General features: G+C 42.9%; 2 protein-coding genes across 2 annotated transcripts; both read right to left on the bottom strand.

The window, feature by feature from the left end:
• Nucleotides 1-2,010: 2,010 nt before the first annotated feature.
• LOC146141366 (transcription factor HES-1-like) lies at nt 2,011-4,308 on the bottom strand. The gene is made up of 4 exons (XM_083391792.1): nt 3,874-4,308; nt 3,575-3,670; nt 3,181-3,395; nt 2,011-3,070 (listed from the first exon to the last, which is right to left on the bottom strand). The coding sequence occupies exons 1-4, from the start codon at nt 3,949-3,951 to the stop codon at nt 2,506-2,508; spliced, it is 954 nt and encodes a 317-aa protein (XP_083247918.1). The 5' UTR covers nt 3,952-4,308; the 3' UTR covers nt 2,011-2,505.
• An 11,273-nt stretch (nt 4,309-15,581) lies between these two features.
• On the bottom strand, nt 15,582-25,400 carry LOC146141367 (MAM domain-containing glycosylphosphatidylinositol anchor protein 2-like). Its single transcript, XM_083392898.1, has 22 exons — nt 25,249-25,400; nt 24,907-25,040; nt 24,564-24,731; nt 24,242-24,418; nt 24,007-24,169; nt 23,754-23,866; nt 23,547-23,686; nt 21,974-22,086; nt 21,798-21,916; nt 21,210-21,370; nt 20,893-21,025; nt 20,324-20,420; nt 18,461-18,763; nt 18,251-18,351; nt 18,057-18,194; nt 17,951-17,989; nt 17,728-17,886; nt 17,166-17,300; nt 16,917-17,044; nt 16,584-16,722; nt 16,336-16,443; nt 15,582-15,697 (listed from the first exon to the last, which is right to left on the bottom strand). The coding sequence occupies exons 1-22, from the start codon at nt 25,398-25,400 to the stop codon at nt 15,582-15,584; spliced, it is 3,036 nt and encodes a 1,011-aa protein (XP_083249024.1).
• Between the last annotated feature and the right edge of the window lie 129 nt (nt 25,401-25,529).

The following is a 25,529-nucleotide window of genomic DNA, read 5'->3' on the forward strand; positions in this document are numbered from 1 at the left end:
ATTCTCAAAAAAGCTCAATTTGTTATTCAGCCAATTGTCAGAAAATACTAAGTTTGTTATACAGTCAATTGCCATTGTTTGTTCACAATATACCTTTGTTTGTTCACAATATAAAACAATCGCGACAATCACGACAACCAACAATTACTTTTGATCTAGTAACATTATACTGTGTGGAGGCTTGCATTCACATAATATTATATAGCTTGGTGTGAAGAAACAAAAGTCAGATCACCGAGAGACACTTTGATGTAGTGATGCGCATTTCTACTAGACAGTTTTTTTTTCAAGTTTAAATAAGCGTTTTTATTTTTGGTAAAAAAGCGCTTTTATGATTAAAAAGAATTGGTTCGGTTACGAAACTTTGGCACGGGAAGAAGTTATAAGATAAAAATTCGCACGCCAGCATGTTTGAGTTGGACACCCCTGGCCTAAATGTTTCTGGTGCTAAGAAAAGTATTTTTAAAGGGAGTCATAATATTGCCTAAATACCAACAGGTTTCTTGCTCAAACGGAACCAAGAAAATAGTTTTATTATTCAACTCACCTCCACCCCTATTATGACCCCTTCTATAAATACCCACCCACGCCCCACAAATAGATCGCTTCAAACCTGAAAAAACATTCACTTTTATCGCGCAATAGCACGCACAACAATGCAACGCCAGCGTCCATTGTTACCCACACATTATGTCATAATCGAAACAATTTAATTGTCAAGTCGCGTGCTTTTAGATCTGCTTGTTACGTCATCAGTTTATGATTATTTCGTGTAAAGTGATATTAAAAAAGTTTCACAATCCTGTAACTTTTCACAAAACTTAACATTTTGTACAAAAACCGCCCTGAAGGCTCATCGCTATAATGTCGTGTGTGCGGCGTCTGTTATCGAAGCACTAAACCATCAATAACAATCAATATCGTCTCTGTGCACCGATAACAATAATATCGCTCTATAGCACCGATACATCCCCTGGGACCATCGTTACCCCAACATCCCTAACCCCCTCAATCGCCTCCATCCCCCTCAATCGCCCCCATTTGATGAAGTCGCCCACATATCAGTGACCCCATTAAATCTAACCCCCCTAAGCGTGTGTACAGGGGACCCCGGCTCGTGACCTCACAACTACACCCATTGTTACCCATTGTTTGGATCGCGTTTAATCAGAGCGCGAGCCTATTGTGACGTCAGCAGGTAGAGGCACCTTACAGCGGTTTCCCATGACGCAACAATGGTTGTGGAATAGGCACGCGCGCGTTCTCACAGTAAGCGAACCTGGACATATATCTGATGTCGATGTACATTGTTGCTGGTTCGGGGGCGTCGATTTATTGGGCAACTTTGTACGAAGGTTCTTGTCGTTTTAATCCGTTATGTTGGCAACACGAGACAAGGAAAATATTTATTTTAATATAATACAAAAACTATTTCCTTCATTTTAAGATTTTTGTTTCTAAAAACCCAAATAGTTGCGCAAATACTAAACATGTAAAAACTTTAACGAATGTCTTTAATCTTATGAAAGTAAAGTTCAGAAGAAACTATTTTCTGTCTTAATAATAAAACTATATCAGCGGTCAAACAATCCTTAACTTAATGATTTTTTGAAGTACTTTTTATTGTCTTAATCCCCAAATAGATTGTTATAGCGGAACTTGTTTGATCTTACCGAGTTAAAGTTGTGTTTAAAGGCTCCACTTTGATTTGCTGACAGCTTTCCTCAGTTGTGTATTCCAACAAATCGCGTCGCACCAACAATGGTCCAACAATCGCGCTATTGTGACGCGTTCCACCGCTTCTTATGTTTCTTGCCCCCCTAACCCCAGCAAGGTTCGGTTTCAATCCACGCTCGTTCGTATTTGTTGCTTTAACGCTTGTACACGACCGAAAACATGGAATACCAAATTAAAACTATTCTCACAAACTTGTATGTAACACCGACTTGCCTAACCATGTCCTAATTCAAATTGAAACAGCTGTGTTTAAGCGCTTATAATAAGATTTTTATGTAAACGTTTTTGGAGAAAAATAAAAAGATTTCCACTGTTTTATTCAATGAGTAGTTTTTGGATTAAACACTTAAAGTTACCCTGGCTTGCTTATTTAATGGCCAGTACAAACCGAGGTTAAAGAGTGCTTTTCATGTATTTTCAATATATTTATATAACTCTCGAAGAAGAAAATGGCATGAACAGGCTTGAAACATTTGAAGGCACGAGTGAAACATTGTCGCGCCTCGGTTGAAAAAACACACAAACTTCCAAAATGTTAAACATCTTAAATTGAAGCAGCTTACATAAGATTAGTATGAGGTCATAAATAACCCTTTGTTAATGACGTCACTAGAGCCCCGCTATAGCTGAAGGCAGTCACAAGAAAAGCAAGAAAGTCATCGGAAGGTAAAACAGACTCGAGTCTGCAAAGTTGTCGAAAAAGCAAACACAAAAATAACAAGGAACAATAAAGTTTAATCCGGTGCGCTGTGGCGATAATAATCCCGATCACCAGGGTCTCCAGACTTCCGATCCTTCGCTGCCGTCATCCGACGCGGCGCTGCAGTCATCCGACATATCGGGGGAACAAGGTGCAACATCTAGCGGTTGGTGTGATGACGTAGCAGGGAGCATGAAGCCCCCCTGAAGCTGACGGTCATCGAGGGGTTTCTTGGGGGAGGGGGAGAGCGACAGGGGGGAGCTAGGGAACCCTGATGACGTGAAAGATGATCCGCTATTGTGACGTACATGTCGCGGTCGTGGGGATTTCCCGCTGTGTGAGGAGGTTGGTGAAGTCGCGCTCTCCATCAAGTGTGCTTGTTGTTGCTGTTGTTGTTGTTGTGCTTGTTGTTGTTGCTGTTGTTGTTGTTGTAGCATGCTCCTGTTCATTGCGGCAGCTGCAGCGACCATTGCGTGCTGGATGTGTGGGTTTGGGGCCATCCGGATCTGCAGAGGGGCAGGACCCGCTTGGACCGGGGGCGTGGTGGTCAGGAGGGGACCGTGGGGCAGCAGGTGGGGCGGAAGGGGGTTCCCCTGGTGGATCGGCATGTTAGAACCGAGGTGGCTCATCAACCTGAGAAGAAAATAACGTTTAAACTCATGCTTTAAAGTTAATTACAAACGTATATTGTGATGTCATAGTCGCTTAGATTTGAAAGATGCACTTTTCTTATGTTTACTCACCTTGCTTTGACCTCTGGGTGTACATTCTCGCTCGTTCCGTCGATGAATTGCGCAACTTCGCTCTTGCACTCCTGGTATCCACCCCGGTAGTTCCCCATAGCAGCGGGGTCCATGGCCATGGCGGCGGTGACCCTCTGTCGCTGGATTGTGCGGAGGTAGCGGACTGTCATCTCAAGAATGTCGGCTTTCTCCAACTTCGAGTGGCAAGTGCTCTGCTGTGGGGAAAGCAACGTTAGATCATGAACTGACTGGTCGGATTTGTAAAATGTGCGGCAATATTATGTATTGCAAATGTTGAACACAAATGCTTCTAGCGTTTGGATGAATTGATGTTTGATTTTGTACAATACTTTAGAACAACTACAACACACGTGACGTGTATATTTCAACTTACGTCTTTTCTGAGCGCGTTCAGCAGAATTGACTTGAGTTCGTTCAAACTCTTGTTGATTCTTTCGCGGCGTCTTTTCTCCATGAGAGGTTTCGAAGCCTGAAGACAAAACAACTATTGTTAAAGTTGTCACAAAAAACGCTAAAGTAACACGAAAGTGATATGGAAAATAAATTAAACACTACAGTCGCAAACAAGTAAGGATTTCTTCACTAAACTCTAACCTATAAAGGCCGCCTTATATTAACCAGCGGCGGTCGGCCATTTTATATTGGCTCAATAGACCGTGGTTTAGTTCTCACCCTGCGGTCGTTTTTCATCACAGCTCCGGTGTTGACCATAGGAAGGGTTGGGGTGTGGGGCGCCATTACAGTCTTCATTGGTGAAAGCAGCAAAATATTCCCTTGGCTCGTGGAAAGAGCTTGTCGATAATTATCGCGATATTGCGATTTGTCAGAAAGCAGGTTTCTAGCTCAGTTTAAAGCTGGAAAATAAAAAATAACTTGGTGAACAACGATGCAATAAAAATCAACTTTATCTAAAGCAATTTAAATAACAAAACAATCTAATGGCTTATTGTGACTTGTATTTGTAAGTTGTCTTTCTGTCAAATTTTAAGTTGATAAATCCTTAACTTTGAACTAAAACCTTCAACTGAAACCCATCGACTGAATGCGATTAAATAAACTCAAGCTGCATTAAATCCAACAAGTTCCTTTTTATTTCCTAACTTAGCAAATATTTCTTCCAAGAAATGCTTCCAGCAGTAACGGACATCCTACTTGGAACTCTCGCCGAACTGATCGCGGCGTCTATTGTTTCGTCACTTTTAAGCGTCTGTGTCGCGTGGGCCGGCGCGCACTTTCAACAAGCGCCTTTTTCCGCCGCCGCGCGTTCAACAATGGGAGTTGTGAGGTAATAAATAAGCCGCGTCGCGTCTGGTGGCTGCGATGCGAACCCCGGTCGAGGCCGGTTCCCACGCTCCTCACAGCAGAGGCCGATTGTAAACACGAGCCGCGCGTGCGCCTCCTCCCACTCTGCTCCTGCTCCTCCCGCCACTTGACCAACCTTTAAAGGCTGTTGGAGTTTTATAAGTCGTGTGTGTGATTCTGGGGCTGGAAATGGTGAAATTGGGGCGGGTTTGGTTCAAACTATCCTTGCGTGTTAATTTGAACACTTAACAAAACGTAATTCCCGATTTTACTAAGTTTTGTGCGAGTTTTACTCGGTTTAGTATCAGTGTCGTAGCAGACTGGGGTTTCTTACCGACTTGGTAAATTTCTTGTTAAAAAGTCAAAACTTTTAAAATCCCTTCAGCGGCATTTAAGTTGGAACTTCACATTTCAAACATCAGGAATCAAAGTAGTTTGGAAATGTTGCTTCAAAAGCTTTCGGCGCGTTTCAGCGGATTTTCCCAAGGCGCTCCTCCTCTTAATGCTCTCACTCCATCCCAGCTGCTCCTGTAAGCCACTTGAAGTTTGAATTAATCTCCAACTCCAAACCAGAGCCAACCACATTCCGCCTTCAACCAAGCTCTAAATAACTTCGTGGAAACAATTTGGACGTGGTGAAATATATAGGAATAGTTACTGTGATGTTGCTTTTATTTTGGTGTATGTTTCTGTTAACTTTTCATCCTAACTTACCAACATTAGAATCCTTGTTTTAATGCGCGAAGTTGAGGTTGTGCTTAGATCGACAGTTTTGCTTCCCACGACAAACCCACTCTGACATTTCGATGCTCCAACTCAAATTAATCCGCTCTAAATCCGCCTAAGGATTCGCAGCAAGTCTGTTTCAAACGCGGCGTAATTACAAGATTGGACGCTTCGTGCCAGCAACCGCGAGTAACTCGTTACCTAGATTCGTAGACCCACGAAAATCTCAGCAGCCGACGTTGACACCAAAGAACATTCCCCTGCTTGTCGATTAAAAAGTTTATCCAAGTGCATTATGCTGAGCGATTCGGTTTCAAGTTAAACTTTGACCTCAGGTCGCGAGCAAATGTAACTCGCTTAGATTGTTGAACTTATTACAACTGTAGAATATTCCTGGGTATTCATACGCTATAGGCAAATCACAAAATGTTGTCAGCGCCGAGCAAACAAAAACTCGATTTTTTCACCACAGCAGAAAGTCACCCCCAGTCTATCTTGGCTCCAGGCGATAAGATCAGTTCGGGCGCGAAACCAAAAGTTTAGGTTGTTTAGGGTTCATGTGATTACCTGGCAAGTAACTTGTGGTTGTCGCATAGAGTATTAATGTTCAACAAATTCATGCAATGAGATTTATGCATTTACAATTATTTTTGAAGAGTTATTGCGTCTAGAAGTTTATTGACAAATCAACTTTCTCCGATAAGGAATTATTCGTCCACAACCCCCTCACGCCGAGTTTTACCCCCCCCCCCCAAACCCTCCCCCACTTCCTGCACTTTCCCGCCTCAACATCCTGCAAACAGGGGATTCCCCGTCGGCACCCTTCATCGCATTGTCACGTCACAATCGTGAGAACGCGCTGCTTCTTTGTATCGAGCGTCTGCGAAACGTCACAATGTACAGATAATGGGTGATTGTTACGTCGCGTGTTGGGCATCTGTCTGCATCGCGCGCTAATTGATGACGCGAGCGACTCTTTGTCTTTTAAGGGCCGTAAAATTCGATTAGGAGCCGAGAAATTGTTTTAATCGCCCCAGAACCTCGGTCCTTGGTCGGATGTGAAAAAATACAGACTTCTGGAAATAACGATTTGGTGAAAAGTAATTATTCGTGTAATAGACTCGACAAAAAATTTCGGTCAAATAACTATTAATTTTATTTGGGTAAAATGAAGATTATTGTAAATCTTTTTTTCTCCTGAAATCAATCATTTAAAATGCTTTTTTCAAGTTATTGGTAACGGTAGAGAAACAATTAGATTGTTTTAAATAAAACGCCTTGAAGTTTCAGAGTCTCTTATATGGGTCTGCTTTAATAAGTTTAATAAGTTTATAAATATAGATATTATCGATTTTAAATTGCCGGGTTTGACTCGAAACGATGAAATATTGCAAAGTAAGTTCACACTTCTCAAGTAACTTTATGGCATTCAAAATACATCAGGGTTAACTAATGGCGAAATCACTTTCATGTGGCATTATGGACTTGTATTAAAACCTTTGTAGAAATCCTGGACTTTCGTAACTTTTTATCAGTTGATGTCGATGCTTGTTGCAAAACCTACAGCTGTGATTTACAAATTGAAATTAAAATTCACATTAACCCCTATAATACCCAATACTATTATCAACGTTAGTGACTTGCAAACTTATAACAGCTACACAAAAACATCCCTCAATAAATGCTCCCTCTATTTCACAAAACCACGCCACGTCACAATGCATTGTTTCTTACGTTACAATCCCATTGTTCTGGGGAAAACCCAGGTTAGGTGAAAACATACTTAGCTCGGCCAATACAAAAGCTTTGTTTTCCCGCCAATTCCAGCGGATAGTTAATTAGTTTGGCGGGAAACAAGTCGATTGTTGTAATGTTTTTGGTGGTTTAAGCGATGTTTTTGTGGGAAGTTTGGGATTTGAAGGAAGCAAATTCCCACAACTTCACTTTATATCTTGTTGTTGGCCTCGGACAAACGGAATCGGTTGTAAGTGGATTGTTGCGTTATTGGTGTTTGTGTTCAAAGGGCGCTATGTTCAAACAATGTAATGTGCCTCGGAACGTGGGAAAGCCTTTGTTTAAATTGCCGCAATTTTCTTAATTCGCCGAGAAACGATTTACATAAACATTTGTCGAAAACGTTTAAACGCGAGCTTCATTTATTATTAATGGTTCCCACGACTTATACCTGCCTTAATGCGCTCTATGACACCACAGGGGATTTGTGACATCACAGTCTACATTGTGACGCTGTTTAAATATGAATGCGCGTGCATGAGTCACGTGCCGAGCAGATTAACCAATCACGTCGCTTCTAATCCGCTTTTAAGTCCTTGAAATGTCCTTGAGGTCAAATGTGTGAAGACATCAACTAAACAACTTCAAAGTAAGAAGCACCACAATGAAGCGGTAAATTTCGCAATTGGAACTAAAACTTCGGTAAATTAAACAAAGGAATGACTTGACGTTTTGTGTTCGAATAAGAAGTTGCTTCCTGAAATACGGTTGTGGTAAATAGTTGTGCCTTTGCTTTTTGCTGATTTTTTTAAGTGTTTTGTGATATTACTTCCACCAAAGAAGAACTTGCCGCATGTTTATGTTTAATTGTGATCTTACTGTGAGTGAAAATAGTTGGTTTATTGCATTGCACGCTTTGTCTCTACAACAGCGGTTATCAGCCTGTGGTACACTTCCGACTATATTGATACAGACGAACTCTTCTTTAGATATTATGCGGTATTTAGGAACAATGCAGGAGGGCGATGTTATTTGCGCATAAGTTACATTCTCTCTTTGCTACATTCGGTCGACTTGTAATATTTACAACTAGTGCTGGTGCGAGGTTGGAAATCCATTTTTCTGCTTAAATAAAATAAGTAAACTTTAGCAAAATAATAACGAGGTTGTTCGGTGAGAGAAGGTTGGAACCACTGAAGACCACGCAACCATACAAACCTGTCCCTAGCGACCTCCTAGAGCTTCCCACGCTTTCCACCAACCCCCCGTTGTTCCGCTGCGAGGGGCGACCAATTAACAACAGGGGGCAACCGGCTGCGCACAACCGCACTGCGCAGCACGATGCCAACGTTGTAATCATAGAAAACAATTCATTCTTTACTTTGTTGTTGTGTTCGATGCCCGGTGACAATCTGGTGTCGGTTTCATCAACTGATTTAAATCGGCACTATTTATAATTTCGGTGAAAGTTGACCTGGGATTAACCTCGTCGTCACTTGACACCAGTGTGACGTAACAAACGGTCGCGTTCGGAGTCGCGCGACGCTCGGTCGCCTGCTGCATCGCGATCTGCATCGCGGCGCCTTTATAACGTCATAAATCAGATCGTGCGATTGTTGATTAAAAAGCGTGGAAATGGCTTCGTGAGAAAAGCTTCGAGTGAAACAAATTGGGGATAATTGAAACAATCGCCTTCTATTGTTCCCACCGCGATGCGCTTTTATTGCCCATCGCGATTGCGCCTTTTGTTCTATGACGTAACACTTGACTTGTCAACTAAAATAGTTCGTTGCAGACAAGGTCGGCTCACGTCCACAAAAATAATCTGCTTTATATCGCTATTATTTAAAAATATATAAAGAAGTTCGATTTTAATTTTTTGTGCTGAGCTTACTGGGTGGACCACGTGACAATTACATTGTGACGTCATAAAAAAACACCTAATGCGTGCTTTGGAAAAGTTTTTATGCCTTATTCATATTTTGACTTATTGATCTTTCATACTTTACAACTTTTTAAAGACGAGCATCTTTATTTACTGACCTTTGACCTTTCTATCCCAAAATTCACCTTCGGAGCATTGTGACGTTACAATGGAATGATGAAAGCGGCCTATTTACGTGGAAAAGTGCGACGTGTTGTCCTTATGTCGCATGTTTTCACGCCCTCTAATGCGATGCTCGGGGCAGGCCAGTTGTTTGTGAAGCTACAGTATGGTTGGGTTTATATCAAGCTGTGTCAAGCTGAAGGTTCACTTGGTGGAAATTTAAAGGTGGTTTAGCAAGTTCGCATTTCCCACGAAACACAAAAACTGGTTTCTTGCGCAGTTGACATCCTTAGAACCTCAGTAGTGTTGACTTAAGGTGGAGAATTGTGTCAGAACTTAGTATCTTCGTATTTCCAGACCTAAACGTAATCCACTATAGATACTAAACTTTTTTATCCACAAAATTATTTCTCGATTTTATTGAAATAAGACTTTAAGCAGAACTGTTGATGCTGTTTTTGGCGCAAATGCAGTATTTTGGAGTTATTTATTCAATAAAAGTTGTTTTAGATATAAACCTTTTTAGTTCTTTTTGGAATTTACTTCTTTACATTTAACGTTAATATCCATTTACAAAATAAATAAAAAGCAATAAATGTTAAAAACATTCAATTTCTTTCGATGTTTGAAACTTAATTCGACCAACCAACCCTAATCCTCCTTTAACCAAACCTGACAATTTGCTAAAAATAATCGCTTCGGTAATTAGCACAAAATGGCCTCCAAATTGCCGACATTAGGTTGAACAGCTGAACTTGTGATAATTGCTTCAAATTAGTGGTTGCGGTTGCGGGAAAGCACCGGGTTTACGCGCAATTATCTGGGATCGGCCTCAATTAATCGCGCCTCAATTGTGACGACATAAGGCATTACATCACCTGATGATGTCATCCATGGCCTCGTAGTATCAGGGGTGTTCAGTTGTGACGTCATAAAGGACCTGCGATAATATTTTCCAACAAAACAAACGTGTGTTTGGAACGTGTGGAGAAAACGTTCCCAAATTAGCAACAAAAACACTTTTTATTATTCCTCACGGCAAATTGATCCGGCGCCAATCACAGGCCACTAATCTCCCGCCAAATTGTCCCCCAAATAAATAAACCCCCGCCATGACTTGCACTTTGCACCCCTTCTTTGCATTGTTACGTCACTGTGGCCGCTTGTTGCAACAATAAATAGAATTGAAAGCGGCATCGCGCGATCCTAATTGTGACGACACGCGCGTGCCATTGTTACGTGTGCAAGTTGCTTCTGTGTGAAAGTTGTGACTTGTTTAGCGAACAATCACTTTTCAAAAGTGGATTGTGACAAGACAATACAAACAAGATGGTTGACGTTTGAATATTTCTCATGCTGCAAGTAATTGTGGGTCTTTCACGTCGAAAGTTGTAATATTTGTCATTATGTTAAATATAGTAACAACAAATTAAGTAGTTTTACTATTTTGCAAAATACAAATGAGTTACCTTGATATTAGCATTAAATTTAATCCATAAATCTGATCAAGTTGATCTTATTTGCTCAAACTTGAATGTTTTGCCAGCAGTTCGTTTCAACAATGTCACTTTTTAGATTTTTTAGCAATTAAAATACTTTATTGAACTTTCTAGATGAATAATATGAAACCTTGTGCTGACTCGTTTGTGACGTAGACAACTGACCTGTGTCTGTAAATAAACGGAAAATATTAAATTTCGAATCGTGTTATTTGTCATGCGCGTCTTCTAAGTCTGACTTGTGTTACGTCACAAAAGATCCCCATTCGTGCGACATTTCGATCCGCTTTTTAATTTTCGGAAAACTGTTAAATTCGTCGAATTTCCTGTTGCGTCGGTGGCACTAGAGGTCATTGACCCCGGCAAGTTAAAGGTCATTGACCTCTATCCACTTGCGCTTAATTGTGGGAAGCGAATTTAAGGAAGCGAAGGTTAAACAAAGCGCCATTGTCGAATGCCCCCCAGTCTGCACCCCTACCCTGCTGCTCCGGAACAACAATTTGTTTCCAAAAGAGACAATTCCTCTAAACCGGAAAACAAAGCTTTCGAGACTGCTTTGTCAACGTCACAATGCCAATTATGTTGGGTTCCTAATCCTGGAGTCGCGCGTGCCTCTATTACGTCATAGGGTCTTTCGCTGTTCGAGGGGATGAATAATTGTCGGGGCATTGTTCGCTCACTGAGGGTTCATTGAAGCGGAACGATTAGACGAGTTAGAGTCGAGATTCTCCAAAAACTACTTTCCCACAAACTTACTTCAAACTTACATTAGAACATACTGTTGCTGCCAGGCATTATATTATATACCTGGATAGGTTATCGAAACGTCGGTACAGAATAAATAATTGTCGGAAGAACCCTCTTTATAACTTACATTAGAACCTCTTCAAACCTGCTGTGGCATCTTAAAGCATGAGCTTTCCTCGAGTGATTATGTGCGCTTCACTCATACGAGCGATTCTACAGATCAGAGGTGGAAAAACTGCGGCTCTCCGGCATGTGTTTTGTGGCTCTTCTAGTTGAATCGTAAAACTGTTTTCTTTATTTAGGCCAGCATTTCGTTAATGATGTAACACTAGAAATAGAGTCCGAAGAGTTAGTTAACAAATGAGGTATTTTGCTATTACGGTTATTACCGTGTTGATTATTATCGTTTTGTTATATTACAATTCCGTATTATTGCTGCTGGCCTAGCATTATTTACCGTTTTTGTATTGAAATAAATTTGAGGCTCTTTGGTACTTGTATTTTCTGCAAATGGCTCTTCCATTGAATACATTTGCCCATTCCTGATCTATATGATGTTGTTCATTTGCAACCAAAATCATTTACAATTTGTCCCAATAAGATTTGGTTTGAAACTTACTTAAAACTTGACAATCCGTTCTAAGAGCATCAAACGCCATCCAGGTTTCAACACAGGGGACATTTAATAGCAGTTGATTGGTTGCTTCATTGCTTCAACTTGACAACTTTACATGAACCGGTGTGTGACACCAATCCTTATGTTCGGTGATTCCCCGAATTAATTGCTGTTTATTGCGACATCCGGTGAAATTAATCCACAAGAGACGCCTTTATGATGTCATATTGGAATTGACGACCGTGCATTGTGAGGTCATAAACTGGGAGAATCACTGAAACATAGAGTTTTAAATCAAACTAGATTAACATTTTATTATTTTTTGTCCTTTTGAAATGCAAGTGTTGGTTGGTAGTCGTATTTTTCTCATTTTAAACTAAAAAGCAAGTGGCACTGAAACAATTTCTAATTGACTATATTAAGCTTTCGCACAACCGTGCTTCATCAGGTGAAAAAGTGATTGAAATATACGAAGTAAATGCTGCTGCCTGTGGAATGTCTGACCTTATGCTTCTTATCGCTTTTACTCGCGCTTGTGCTTTTGCATTTCTACTTTGACCTGATGAACTCCGGTTGTGCGAAAGCTTAATCGGGTAAAATACAATTTATCAACAGCTTTACGTTTTGTTAGTTTTTGGATAAAATTGTTTGAACTCGCACCGTTTCAACCTTCTTGTGACGTAACAGTCGTACGTTATGACGGTTGAATTGCAGGGGTCGTGTGACTTTCCGCTCCTCTATTGTTACGTCACGGATCACATCCAGGGCCGACCCTCCAAAAAAAATACCACGAGAGGGAGCACCACTTCCCGCCCTATGTTTGTGACGTCACAACTTGGGAAGTTTGTCTTTGTTGCAACAATGGCCATTGTAACAAAATCACGAGCACGTGTCTCGAGGTATATTCATCCGCGTCGGTGAAAAGCGGAAGGATACCACTTGTACCGGAAATGAATATCCGAGTGCAGTGATTCGAAACGGCAGAATGTGTTCAGCGGAGCGTGAAGGTTAAGTTGAAGGTCGTTTTTGTTGCAGCTCCAACTTATTTCACCGGCTTCAAACTTATTTCACCGGCTCAACTTTTTAACGAGTTTTTAATTTTTTTCTGATTCGATCAAACCTCGCCCAAAGCCCGGAAATAAATCGCGGATATGAGGTTATTAAATCGCGGCCCATTGTCCCACAACGCGATCCCTTTTGTCCCCGAAGCCACCAGCATCGCCCCTCATCATTCACTACGTCACAATGCCCTTCCGTTCCAATCGATTGTTAGGCACGCGCGCGCCGCTCAAAGCCCCGCTGTCACTTGTGCGCGCTCAGCCGTGACGGATCGGCGCACTTTCCCACACTACGTCACAATGGCCCGCACACACGTGACGCGGGAACGCGCGCGCTCGAGTAATCGAACACTTCTCGCGCGTGGCAACACAAACAAGCGCGCGCGTTCCGTGGGGGGAGGCCCGCCACTGCGGGGAGCGACACTTTTCGCTTTGTGATGTCACACTGCTTGCTGAAGTTGGATTGGAAAATTTTAAAATATATGTTTTATGACGTGACAATGGCAAATCGCAAATTCTTCGAGCGCTTTTGTGTTCTAATCGACTGATTCGATTGTTACGTAGTAACCCGGTTGCTGGTTCCGGAATTATTTATACAAGGTTCATTAATTATCGCGGATAATTATGACGTCGGGTGAAAGGCGATTATGTGTCATAATTAGGAGCATTGAAGCGATTGTTCGTCATAATCGCCTGGAAACATTCTGTTGTCGTTATACTCGCCCCAATTAATCAAATGATCGCGCCGAGAATTCGTTGTTGGTGGGAGAAGCTATGTTTAAAGCGAACAAGTTACACTAAGTTGGTAAGGCGGGAATTTATTGATAGAAGGAAACATATAAACACTGGGTGCCTATGTAGCTGAAATGTGTTTTAACCAGTGGGTGTGAAACCTTTAAAATAATGAAGTCTAACATTGAAAAAAAACTAAATATAAATTTGCGAGTCAACTTTCCTTCAAGGCAGATTCCGCACAAATTTAAAACTTCAACATTTTGAAAAAAGGTTTAACCTTTTCTAAAAAAAAATTTAAAACATGCATTTTTTGTTACTCACAGTAGAATTATGCGCCGAGCTTTTACGCCCCCCCCCCTACTTTATCCCCCCCCACACTTTTACCCCCCGCAGCACGTGCTTGGTTTCCCGATGAATCACGTCAGGATCGAGCGGAGATAAGAAGCTCTGCTCACTTCCCATGACGGTTCCGCCCCGGTGATTCCCCGGCACGAGCGGGGTCATGGCCCGTCACGCCCCACTGCACACAGCACCCGTTCACCCACGTTAAGCACCACAGAACACCACTTTGTACTTACACGCATAATCCCTGCGATCCTGCAGTAGTATGGTTAATCCTTGCACAACTGAAGTATTATTAATGCTTGTCGCACTCTGCATATTCATATATTTGTCTTTGTGCGAGGTTATGTGTTTGTCTGTGTGTGTGGTTATGTGTTTGTTGTGCTCGTGTTTGTGCGTGTTCCAGACTTACCCAGCGCCAGAATCGGAAGCCCCAGGTTAATGGGTCAGATAATCGCTGACCCCACTTCACCCACTTCACACACAAGCTTCCTCGCCGACCAAGTATCGTCTACTTTTGTATCAAGGCTTCAATGTTTCGGCCCGATCTTGATTTGTTTTTTGATCGTCACAAGTTGTTTAAGTTTCCCAACGAGTCGGTCGATCTCCAGCCACAACCTTCACTTAAACCCGAACCCGTTCCAACATTAAAAACAACGAAGATCTACTGGCTAAGCTTGCATTAAATAAGCAGACATATAGTGGTCCCATGGTGGGATTCGAACCTCAGCCTCAATCATCTTCGAAGTGGAATAATTGTTATTTGTCCCACAGACCTTTAAACTCACCATTTAACCCCCCAAACCCACCCATATTCCCCCCAACCCCGCGGTTTGCTCCCTCGGGCGCACCTGTGTCGGAAAGTGCTTGGGCGGAAATCTTGTCTGACTCTTGTCGGAATTCGATACTTGAGGGTGCATGTGCACTCAGGCGTGACTACCCCCAACTTGAACCCGTGTGTGGATAGCAACCCCCTTATTTGTCGCGCATCTTTGAATTGTTGCAAATTTATCCTGTGTTTAGAAATTATCGCGGAGCCTCCAAAAATTTAAACTTAAAAATCTCTTTAGAAGCATTCATTCTTTACTAAGGTGCGCCTCAAAAACTTGTTTACAATAATTTATGGTTATTTACCTTAAACCAGTTTTGTTTTAAATTTTATGTTATTTAGTTTGTTGCGCTATCTTACAACCGATCCATAATTACCTGGAACCTTGAGAGTTGCGACCAAACGTGTGGTTGAGTTAAAGCAGCGACGAGCTTTGAAAGTTTTGGAAGTGTTGCGCCATGGCGCCACCTTGCGGATGGTGCTTTATAAATTAAAAACTTTCATTTTCCTGGCAAATAACAAAGTTAAGTCACATTTTACTTCACCTCAATAAATCGAAGTAAATCCAACCTATGTGACGCCATCTTCGTCATGACGTCATACCCCTATTACGTCACTTCGTCCCAATTCACCAAACTCCCTACTGCAAGTTCGTCCCCCAAAACCCTTTATTACGTCACACATCCCACTTGATCGCGGCAGAGCATTGTTTACGTCACGGCTGTTAACAAACGCTTTGATGTTGTCATGACGACAGCCTCTTGAATTGTTTAAAGGTCATGACCTTGAGAGCGTGGGAAGCTAAACTCGTGACCAGGATTGTTTGTGACGTTACAAACATGAAAGCGCGTAGAACGGCATCTAAGTGACGAAACAATTGTCAACAAAAGCGTGCGACTTTCACGCAACAATCGCCATTGTTTGTCGCGCACTTGGGTTTGTTTCGTCACAAACAAGTTCCAGAAAAACCTGCAACATTGTCACGTGACCCAAGCTAAGGACAGTTGTGAAGTTGTTTTTTTTTTATAACAAATTGTGAAGGTTTTAATTATATTTATATCATCATGAGCTAGTTCAAATCCAAACCAAATTGTTGTGCTACGAACATTATGGGGTTCATGTAAATGTCACCTTTCCCTAAGCTAGAATAATATTTTAACATTCGCTTCATATTGTGGGTTAAATCTCGCTAACCTGCAATTGCTGATCGGGGTTGCGAGGGTTCTGGTTGTGAAATGTGGAATATAAGTTTTAGCGGTCGGTGGCGTAACATTGATAATGATCGAGGTTTTGCAATAGCAAACGCTTGACCTTTCACCTAGTTATGACGTCATACTTCGTCGATTTCGAGAAAAATCTAAACGATTGTCATGTTGTTTGTCAAGGACAGTAAGTGAAGCACTCATCGAAATAATATATAACATTGATCGAAGCAATCCTTGTAAGTTTCGTTTATTTATAAAATAAACTTTAAAATTCATAAAATCAACAAAACAAACGCGTAACAATGGCTGCGATTGTGACGTGGAAGCTGTAGACAATGGCTGAGTCGGTGACCACGTGACTAGTTCCAATATTTCTTGGGGTGGTGGCGGGTAACAGCGCCGCTGGTGGATAAACACAAGAAGTAAGCACTCTATGTTTAGATTGCGAAACAATTGTTGATGATAAATATGGTTTAGCGCATAGCGTGGTAAAGCTACTCAGTAATTTGACATCTGTCAGGAATATAGCAAATGTATAATACAACTCATGTGTCCGTGCTTGTACTCACAAAATGCAACTGTGGGAGAGGGCAGGCACTTCTCGTAAAGCACAAGTACGTCATCAATCGCTATGTCACCCTCGTATCCATTGTCTTGTGTGATTTGCGCCTCGAATACTATCTGTGACGTAACAACAATAGACGATTAGTTACGCGTAGTTACATTTAACTCCAGGTTTATGTTTGTAGTTGTTATTTTGTGAAAAAGTAAGAAAGTTATTTTTTCAGTCACCCAAAAAGCAACGGTTTCTGCATCCAACAGCTGTGTTACACTGATTAGAAGTTAATTATGTTAGTATCTATATATTGACTGACTTGGTAGGCGGTGCCGGCGAGCAGATTGACCCTCGCTTGCAGCCAGGAGTCCGCTTGCGGTCCGGTCCTTGACCAAACCTCCGTCATGTTGTCAGTCCCCACAAAAGCTTGCAGAACCCGCAACTTGCCTGGAATACGTGATGTAAACTTTAAATAATACGTTTCTTTGACTGATTCTATGCAAGTGTGATTCATTATTTTCTCATTTATCCCTGTTATTGCAAACCAATTAAACAAATAGTGGATTACCGATGTGCCTTCCCTTCATGTGGTAAACGAACTTGAGGCAATGTTCGAACGAACTTCGGTCGTAAAATGTCGGGCTCAACAACCGCGCTCTGGCGCCCTTGTGCGGCGTAGAAGATTCGATGAACATATATCCGCCTGTGACGTAACAAACACGTTGAAATAGGTGCTTGTGACGCAACAGACACGCTTGAATAAACTAGCCATCACATATGATATGTGCACATCTGTGGAAAGGAAGTTAAAAATACTACACCAGGATGAACTTAAGACAAAGTGCTAGGGTTTCATTTGTAAATTATAAGTGAAATGAAAGCTGCGATCGCTGCCACGTTTCAAACCTTGGTCTCGTTGCTGAAGTTTCATGAGCAAGTTGAAACTTTATAATCTGGTTAGTTGCTGATCTAAGACTGTTTATAAAAACAGATAAAACATAAAATCATTTATTAAAATTTACAAGTTAGTTGCTGGCTGTTACTTTAAATTACGCAAAGGTTGAGCGCGTGTCTTACTGAACACCCCTGTTGTACCCCACACCCCCAAATAACCCCCAAACACCCCCTACCGTGTGGGTCGGAGTTGGTCTTGTCCTGCCTGGGGCCGGTGTTTGGGGTTCGTCTTGCTTGATTGCCCACGTAATTCCAAACCCAATCAAACTCATCAGCGACATCTTGTGAGAAGGAGCATATCTTGGCGCTGTCGAAGGGACAGAAGAAGGGGCGACCTGCAAATAACCCGGGAAAACACCTTTAACCCCGTGGATCACAAAATAACGACAAAATATTTACCGCTTGGGTGAAGCGTTGGCCCCACTCCGTTCACATCCCCTGCAAAATGTGGTATGCGGTCAAATAAATGTGGTATGCGGTCAACACACCCTTATGCTTAACCTACTTTCACTCCTGACGTCAATCATCGTCTTGCTTGCGTCACCGTAACCTAGCAACGTCTTGGGGGTGACCTCTACTTCGTACTGGCCGCTCACAAGGTCATTCAGCTTGCACGTGACCAGCTCCCCGTAGTTGAGCGTAGCTGTGGAAGTGAACGTGTTAGTTTGACAATAAGTTCCAGGGGTCTGGGGTTCGAACCTGGCAGGAGTCTGTGCTTTTCCGTCCATGGAACCGGCGTCGATTCAGGTCCAGTGTTCCCGTCACGCTTCATCGCTTTCCCGATCTCCCGCCATCTCACTCTGCGAATCACGTGACATACGTCATTATGTACTATGACGTCACTGCGTTCCTAAGGTTTAGTTCGATCCAAACTATATTCTCCTATGTTTATGACATCATAACAGCTACCTGTATTCCAGAACGGGGTCAACAGAGTCCGGGTTCTTTTGCGTCCAGGAGAGAAGGTAAGCGAAAGTTCCGGGTGCAGAATCGACCTGCGGGAAAGCTCTGAGCGAATCCCTTCGCAATATCTCGGGCGGGAAAGCGCGGCCTGTGAGGTTTATCGAGCATCTTCCGCTTCCAACCTCGTTGTAAACATCACAAGTGTACAAGCCGTAGTTAGCTGGGCTCAGGTTCAACAACTCGATCCCGTGCGACGATTTGTAGCGGGCGATCGTCACGTTGTCTTTCTTCCAAACGTAAGTCAAGTTGCTGCAAAAAAAGTAAGTCCAACAGGACATACGCTTATACAGGTTTGCGTCACAATAAACGCACCTGAACGGACTTGCGTCACAGCATACGCACTTGAATGGACTTGCGTCACAACGTACGCACCTGAACGGACTTGCGTCAACAACATACGCACCAGAACGGACTTGAGTCACAACATACGCACCTGAACGGACTTGCGTCACAACATACGCACCTGAACGGACTTGCGTCAACAACATACGCACCAGAACGGACTTGCGTCACAACATACGCACCTGAACGGACTTGCGTCACAACATACGCACCTGAACGGACTTGCGTCAACGACATACGCACCTGAACGGACTTGCGTCAACGACATACGCACCTAAACGGACTTGCGTCACAACATACGCACCTGAATGGACTTGCGTCAACGACATACGCACCTAAACGGACTTGCGTCACAACATACGCACCTGAACGGACTTGCGTCAACAACATACGCACCTGAACGGACTTGCGTCAACGACATACGCACCTGAACGGACTTGCGTCAACGATATACGCACCTGAACGGATTTGCGTCAACGACATACGCACCTGAACGGACTTGCGTCAACGATATACGCACCTGAACGGACTTGCACTAACGACGCACCTGAACGGACTTGCGTCAACGACATACGCAACTAAACGGACTTGCGTCAACGACATACGCACCTGAACGGACTTGCTTCAACGACATACGCAACTAAATGGACTTGCGTCAACGACTTATGCACCTGAACGGACTTGCGTCAAAGACATACGCACCTGAACGGACTTGCGTCAACGACATACGCAACTAAACGGATTGGCGTCAACAACATACGCAACTAAATGGACTGGCGTCAACGTCATACGCACCTGAACGGACTTGCGTCACAACATACGCACCTGAAAGGACTTGCGTCACAACATACGCACCTGAACGGACTTGCGTCAACGACATACGCACCTGAACGGACTTGCGTCAACGACATACGCACCTAAACGGACTTGCGTCACAACATACGCACCTGAACGGACTTGCGTCAACGACATACGCACCTAAACGGACTTGCGTCACAACATACGCACCTGAACGGACTTGCGTCAACAACATACGCACCTGAACGGACTTGCGTCACAACATACGCACCTGAACGGACTTGCGTCAACGACATACGCACCTAAACGGAATTGTGTCACAACATACGCATCTGAACGGACTTGCGTCAACGACATACGCACCTAAACGGACTTGCGTCACAACATACGCACCTAAACGGACTTGCGTCACAACATACGCACCTGAACGGACTTGCGTCAACGACATACGCACCTAAACGGACTTGCGTCAACAACATACGCACATGAACGGACTTGCGTCAACGACATACGCACCTGAACGGACTTGCGTCAACGACATACGCACCTAAACGGACTTGCGTCACAACATACGCACCTGAACGGACTTGCGTCAACGACATACGCACCTAAACGGACTTGCGTCACAACATACGCACCTGAACGGACTTGCGTCAACAACATACGCACCTGAACGGACTTGCGTCAACGACGTTGCAAGTGAGGGTTTGGCTTGTTCCTGTTCTTTTCCTGATGTTGGTGAAAGGTTGATCAACTGTCGGAGCATCTGTTGAATCAAATAAATGTTTGTAATTGGGCGTCCGTTACGAGATATCAAATTATCGATCACTGAGTTGGTGTCGGTGTTGTGCAAAAGTGTAAGCGATTCCATAGTTATCTTAATGTCCAAGGCTGTGTTTCGGCAACTTAAAGGAGTGTGTTAATGGTAGGATTGCATTTATTGTAATGCAGATTAGCATTAACAACCTCATTGTTTAGCATTTCTTCCTTTTGATTTACGGAGGATTAGTAACCTATATTTATCCCGAATACGAACCCTAAGTTATCGCGCCTCGCCCACTTTACAATCCCAAGCGCAAAAATCAAATCCGCTCAACACGTGGTTCTCACTTTGACCTCGACATTATAATTCGACCTTGAAGAATGGCGCAAAGCCACTAAAGAGAATCTTATTTTGCCTCCAAATGTTCACTTCACAGCCGCTAATTGTGTCTGTGTGAGTTTTATGTTGAACTCACAAAGAACTTGGAGCTCGACCGAGTCTTCAAACCCTCGCTTCCTTAAACTGCTGAATCCGTTGAACCTTGCTGGAGAGCAGAAGTAGAATCCCGCGTCTTCACGACTCACACTGGAGATGTTTAGGCGGCCGTCCTGTCAAGCAACGACAGACAAGCTGGTGTGTTGTTCGTTTACAAATAGTAAAAACAATATTTGTAAGTAAAGTCAAAAAGTAAAACAGCTTTTAGCCCTATCTAAAACATATTGATGAAATTTCAGACCATGAAAATAATCAAGCTTTTGTTGTTGTAACCTAGCAACCAGTGACGTCACCCACCTTAACAACGTCCTCCACGTTTCCGCTCGGCATCGTCAGGTTTTCCTCCCGTCGCCAAGCAACCGACGCGCGCGGTGTTCCCATGGCAACGCACTCCAGGCTCGTTTGCGCCCCCTCGCGGGCAACCACCGTCGCAACTTTAGTTCGAACGCTAGAGGGCGCTACAACGAACAATAAACCCCCAATGTGAGAAAAGTATTGTATTTATTTGTTTTTGCGGAATCTTTTGGTTTTGAACCTGATTTGATTTGCATCGAATGAAAGCGACATTTGCTTCGTTTGGTTTCACTTAATTCGATTCCATCCAAGGAATCAGGTTTGTGAGATCTTGGCTCATAAATAAATAATGATTCTCTGCAACTGAGTTCATGTTCACAACAAAAAGCAAAAGCCTAGAATCGTGCTTTAGCGCACAAATAACAGTCGATCGCAACAGCTGGAATCAATGGGTTAAAGTTTGCTTTGTATGACGTCATTACCAATAAAAAGCGATTACGTCAACAACCTAAACCACGACATTACAAACAAGTGTTGACGCTATTTGACCTGAGTCTGAAACAAAGTGTTTACGCTTTAAGAATATTTGACCTGAGTCTGGACTTATGGTGATTGTGGCGGACACCGAAAGGTTGGTGTTTCCCCGAAGTCTTCCCTCGCAAACATACTGGCCGTAGTCGTCACGTGACAAGTCCCCGATCTGTAGACGACTGTCAACAAACAAACACCTTAGTTACATCAGATTGTGACGTCACAGCACATCGTACCTTGACTTCTCGGGGAAGGTGAATCCCCTTTCCACCTCCTCTTCATCAAGTGACGTCACGATGACGTTTCTAACGATTCGATCGAGAACGCGGATTCTTTCGTAGTTTGAGTTCTGTGGGAGTTTGTAAAAATCTTAATTCCAACCTTTTTGACAAACCAAACAAAAATGTAACTAGATTGCCACACGCATAATACATTTCCTCTAAGTCAGGGGTTCCCAACCTTTTTACGATCTCGTACCACTTGGACGCTCTGTATTGCCATGCGTACCACTTCTTGCGGAACAACTAATTTGCTAGACCAGTGTTTCTTAACCTTTTTGTAAATTTTCTTATGCCTTGCACCGCCAAAATTGGTTAATGTTTTCGTAAACCCCATGAAAAGCAATTCGGCATTTTCAATTAAATATCACTAAGACAACTTGAAAATAGTCAAGTCTGTTGTCGGTCGCGCGAAGCGCGAAAAAAATAGGTTGAATTGGCGCTAAAGTACAATTTTGCAGGGCAATTTGTTGAAAAACATTAGGGCAATTTGTCGGAAAACCTGTTTTAAACCAGCAATTCAGCATGTTTCATGGCTACATTAATTTTCAGAAATAAATACAACGTATCGCCTAAAAGTCTTGTTAAAGGTATAAGGAACTAACTCGAAATGCAAAAAAGGGGACATTTGGACACTTTTGAGCGTCCTCGGTGGACCATTCAGTTTTCTTGAAAAAAGAGGACATATGGTAGGCCTAACTATGCTCCTTGTCGTCAATTGACATGGCCTGCATTTTAAAGATCGCATTGTTTCGAAACAACAGGAATAGTTACGTAACAATAAGAATGGGCTTCGGGGAAAATTATTTTATGTAAACAAAATATAAAGTTGTGAATGCAGGTTTTGTGAAAAAAAACGGAAGCTACTCGCGTACCACCTGAAAAACCTTCGCGTACCACTAGTGGTACGCGTACCACAGGTTGGGAACCCCTGCTCTAAGTGGTTTGCTGTGATGTCACAAATAAAAATACATTCATTAACTTTAAACAATTTAGAACAATATTGTTCGACAATCATGAACATTACACAATAATTGTATCAAGAACGCTTTAGTTTTCCTAGTCCTGAAGTAAAATTAGTGAAAAAGTCGCAGCGCATTGCTTATACGTTATGTTATATATTTTTGTTTGAGAATGCGGTGAACATATGTTGTCAAAGCAACTAGATGGCCAGGTTATAGATGGTTGGTCCCCTTGGTAAAATAACGGTGACGTCATAACATAACGTAAATAAGAACAAATAATCCTCGGGACTTGTTATGGGTATACACTCTACTACTTCGGAAATAAATTGGCGGGCTTTCAAAACAATTGAGGGGTGAAAAAGATTTTCTGGCTATGATTGCTATTTTTTTGGTCTTTTCGCCGAAAAAGTTCTCACAAAGTTCAAACAAAGATTTAGGGGAGGAACACCCACGTGTTTGCTATATCCAATGAGTGATACGCATTCATGTGGAAGAGGGCTAATGCGTGCTTATAAGGCAACTCCGAGATAACATATGAGCGGGTTCAAACAAAGAGTTTGACATACCAGTTTAAACCATGAATACTCGAGCTCAGAATAGGGCGAAGCGTCAGCGTGGCACGTGATCTTTGCTTCGCTGTGAACAACCAATCGGAGGTCGTCACGCCTGAGTTCCGGTGTGATCCAGTAAATCATTGGACCGATGTCTGAACAAAGTTAAGTTTAAGTCGGTTTTAATGAGTTAAGTTAGTTGTCGAACTTGTGCTGACTTACATCTCACGGCGAGTTTAGTTGATTTTCGCACAGGAAGTCCAACGCCGTTGCTTCCAACACAGAAGTAAGTTCCACTGTCCGACAACTGCACGCTGTTGATGCGGAGAGTTGCCCTGAAACAAACACATGCACGATAAGTGAAAAACACTTTAATTTACACACTCGGTTCAACGTTAGCTGTTTTATTGTTCGCTACATATTTCTTGAAAGTAGTTTTCTCACAAACGTTTCTTCGCTTTATTTTGTTCCAAACCTTTTTCCCCCGACCTCGGCACTTGGAGGAAGTTCCCCGTCTAGTCGGACCCACGTGATCGTCGGGCGCGGGAAGCCGTTTATCACGTCACAAGTGATCTTGACGCGGTCTCCTACGTCAACAACGAGGTTCTCGGAAGTCCTAAGGGCGATTTCAGGAGGAACTGCAGCGAGCAAGTGGAAGTTAAGGTTAGTAACCTGCATTAACCTGCATTAACCTAATTGTGCTTTCTTACCTATCTGCGATGTGTAGGTGAAGTTGGCTCGCGTGTCCTTGACGTTGTAAGCCTTCTCACCTCCGATAGAAGCTCGGCAGATGTAGTTGCCGTAATCGTTAGAGTTGGCGTTCTTGATCTTAAGCACAACTGAAGAAATCCCGGGTTTGTAGGGGTCAGATGTGCGTACACTGGGACCTAAAGGGTTAATAAGGGTCAGATGTGCGTACACTGGGACCTAAAGGGTTAATATGGGTCACATGTAAAAGCAGTGTTGATAGTAAAATATTTAAAAGCAGTGGTTAGGGTTTGTGTTAAACACGCATGGGTGATGAAATTTTACCGTTCATCTTCCCAGGTTTGATTTTCCTTCCGTCTTTCCACCAAGTAAATGTTGCCGCTGGATTACTCCGAACTTCGCAACTTAAATAAACTGTATTTTCGAACCAAATGCTGCTTCGCGATGTTTCAGCTCTGCTTGGGTGGATCGACAATTTCGGGGTGTCCAGGTCTGTGACGACATAATAACATATTATGGAGCGCGGCGACAGTTAGTAACATCTTGATCTTAAGTAACCCCGCACTCACATAGTACTTTGATGGTCTTGGTGGTGACCTCAAGTAACCCCACACTCACATAGTACTTTGATGGTCTTGGTGGTGACCTCAAGTAACCCCGCACTCACATAGTACTTTGATGGTCTTGGTGGTGAGAGCAGGATTGCCGATCCCATTGTCGGCTCTGCAAGTTACTCTTCCTCCTTCGGTCCTCCTGATCTTCCTGATGTTCAAGCGAGGATTCCAAGGATCCAACTTCCTCCTGACGATAACGATATTATTATATTTGTGTAATCCCGGTAAAGGTTGTGATATTTGTCTAGTGTTGTGCCAACCCTACTGCACACTAAACTGTGGTTTAAACCCAAACCAACGTGGTCTACCGAGCAAGGTTTTTAAGATAACAAGTAACCAATTTTTACCATCACGGCTTGACGTCATAATTGCCATGACGTCATTATTGTACTTACCTCGTCAGAGCCCCAGCTACGAACGACCACCTCACCAACGGCCGGGGATGTCCCTCTGCTGCACACGCCATAGCTACGTCATCAAACTCCTTGACGACGATGTACTCTGACGAAGTGGGCTCAATGCGAACCTTTGGTCGCCCTGGAAACATCGCTACGTCACTCAACGACGAGTGTATTACGTCACAGGTGTCGGGAGTTATTTGTGTTTGAATTGTTTGACCAATCATAAGCCGAGGATGAACAAGATGGCGAAACGCGGTTCCTATTAGGAGCATTTT

The sequence above is a fragment of the Ascidiella aspersa genome, chromosome 6, assembly GCF_963924565.1.
Source record: "Ascidiella aspersa chromosome 6, kaAscAspe10.2, whole genome shotgun sequence".
Taxonomy (NCBI): Eukaryota; Metazoa; Chordata; class Ascidiacea; order Phlebobranchia; family Ascidiidae; genus Ascidiella; species Ascidiella aspersa.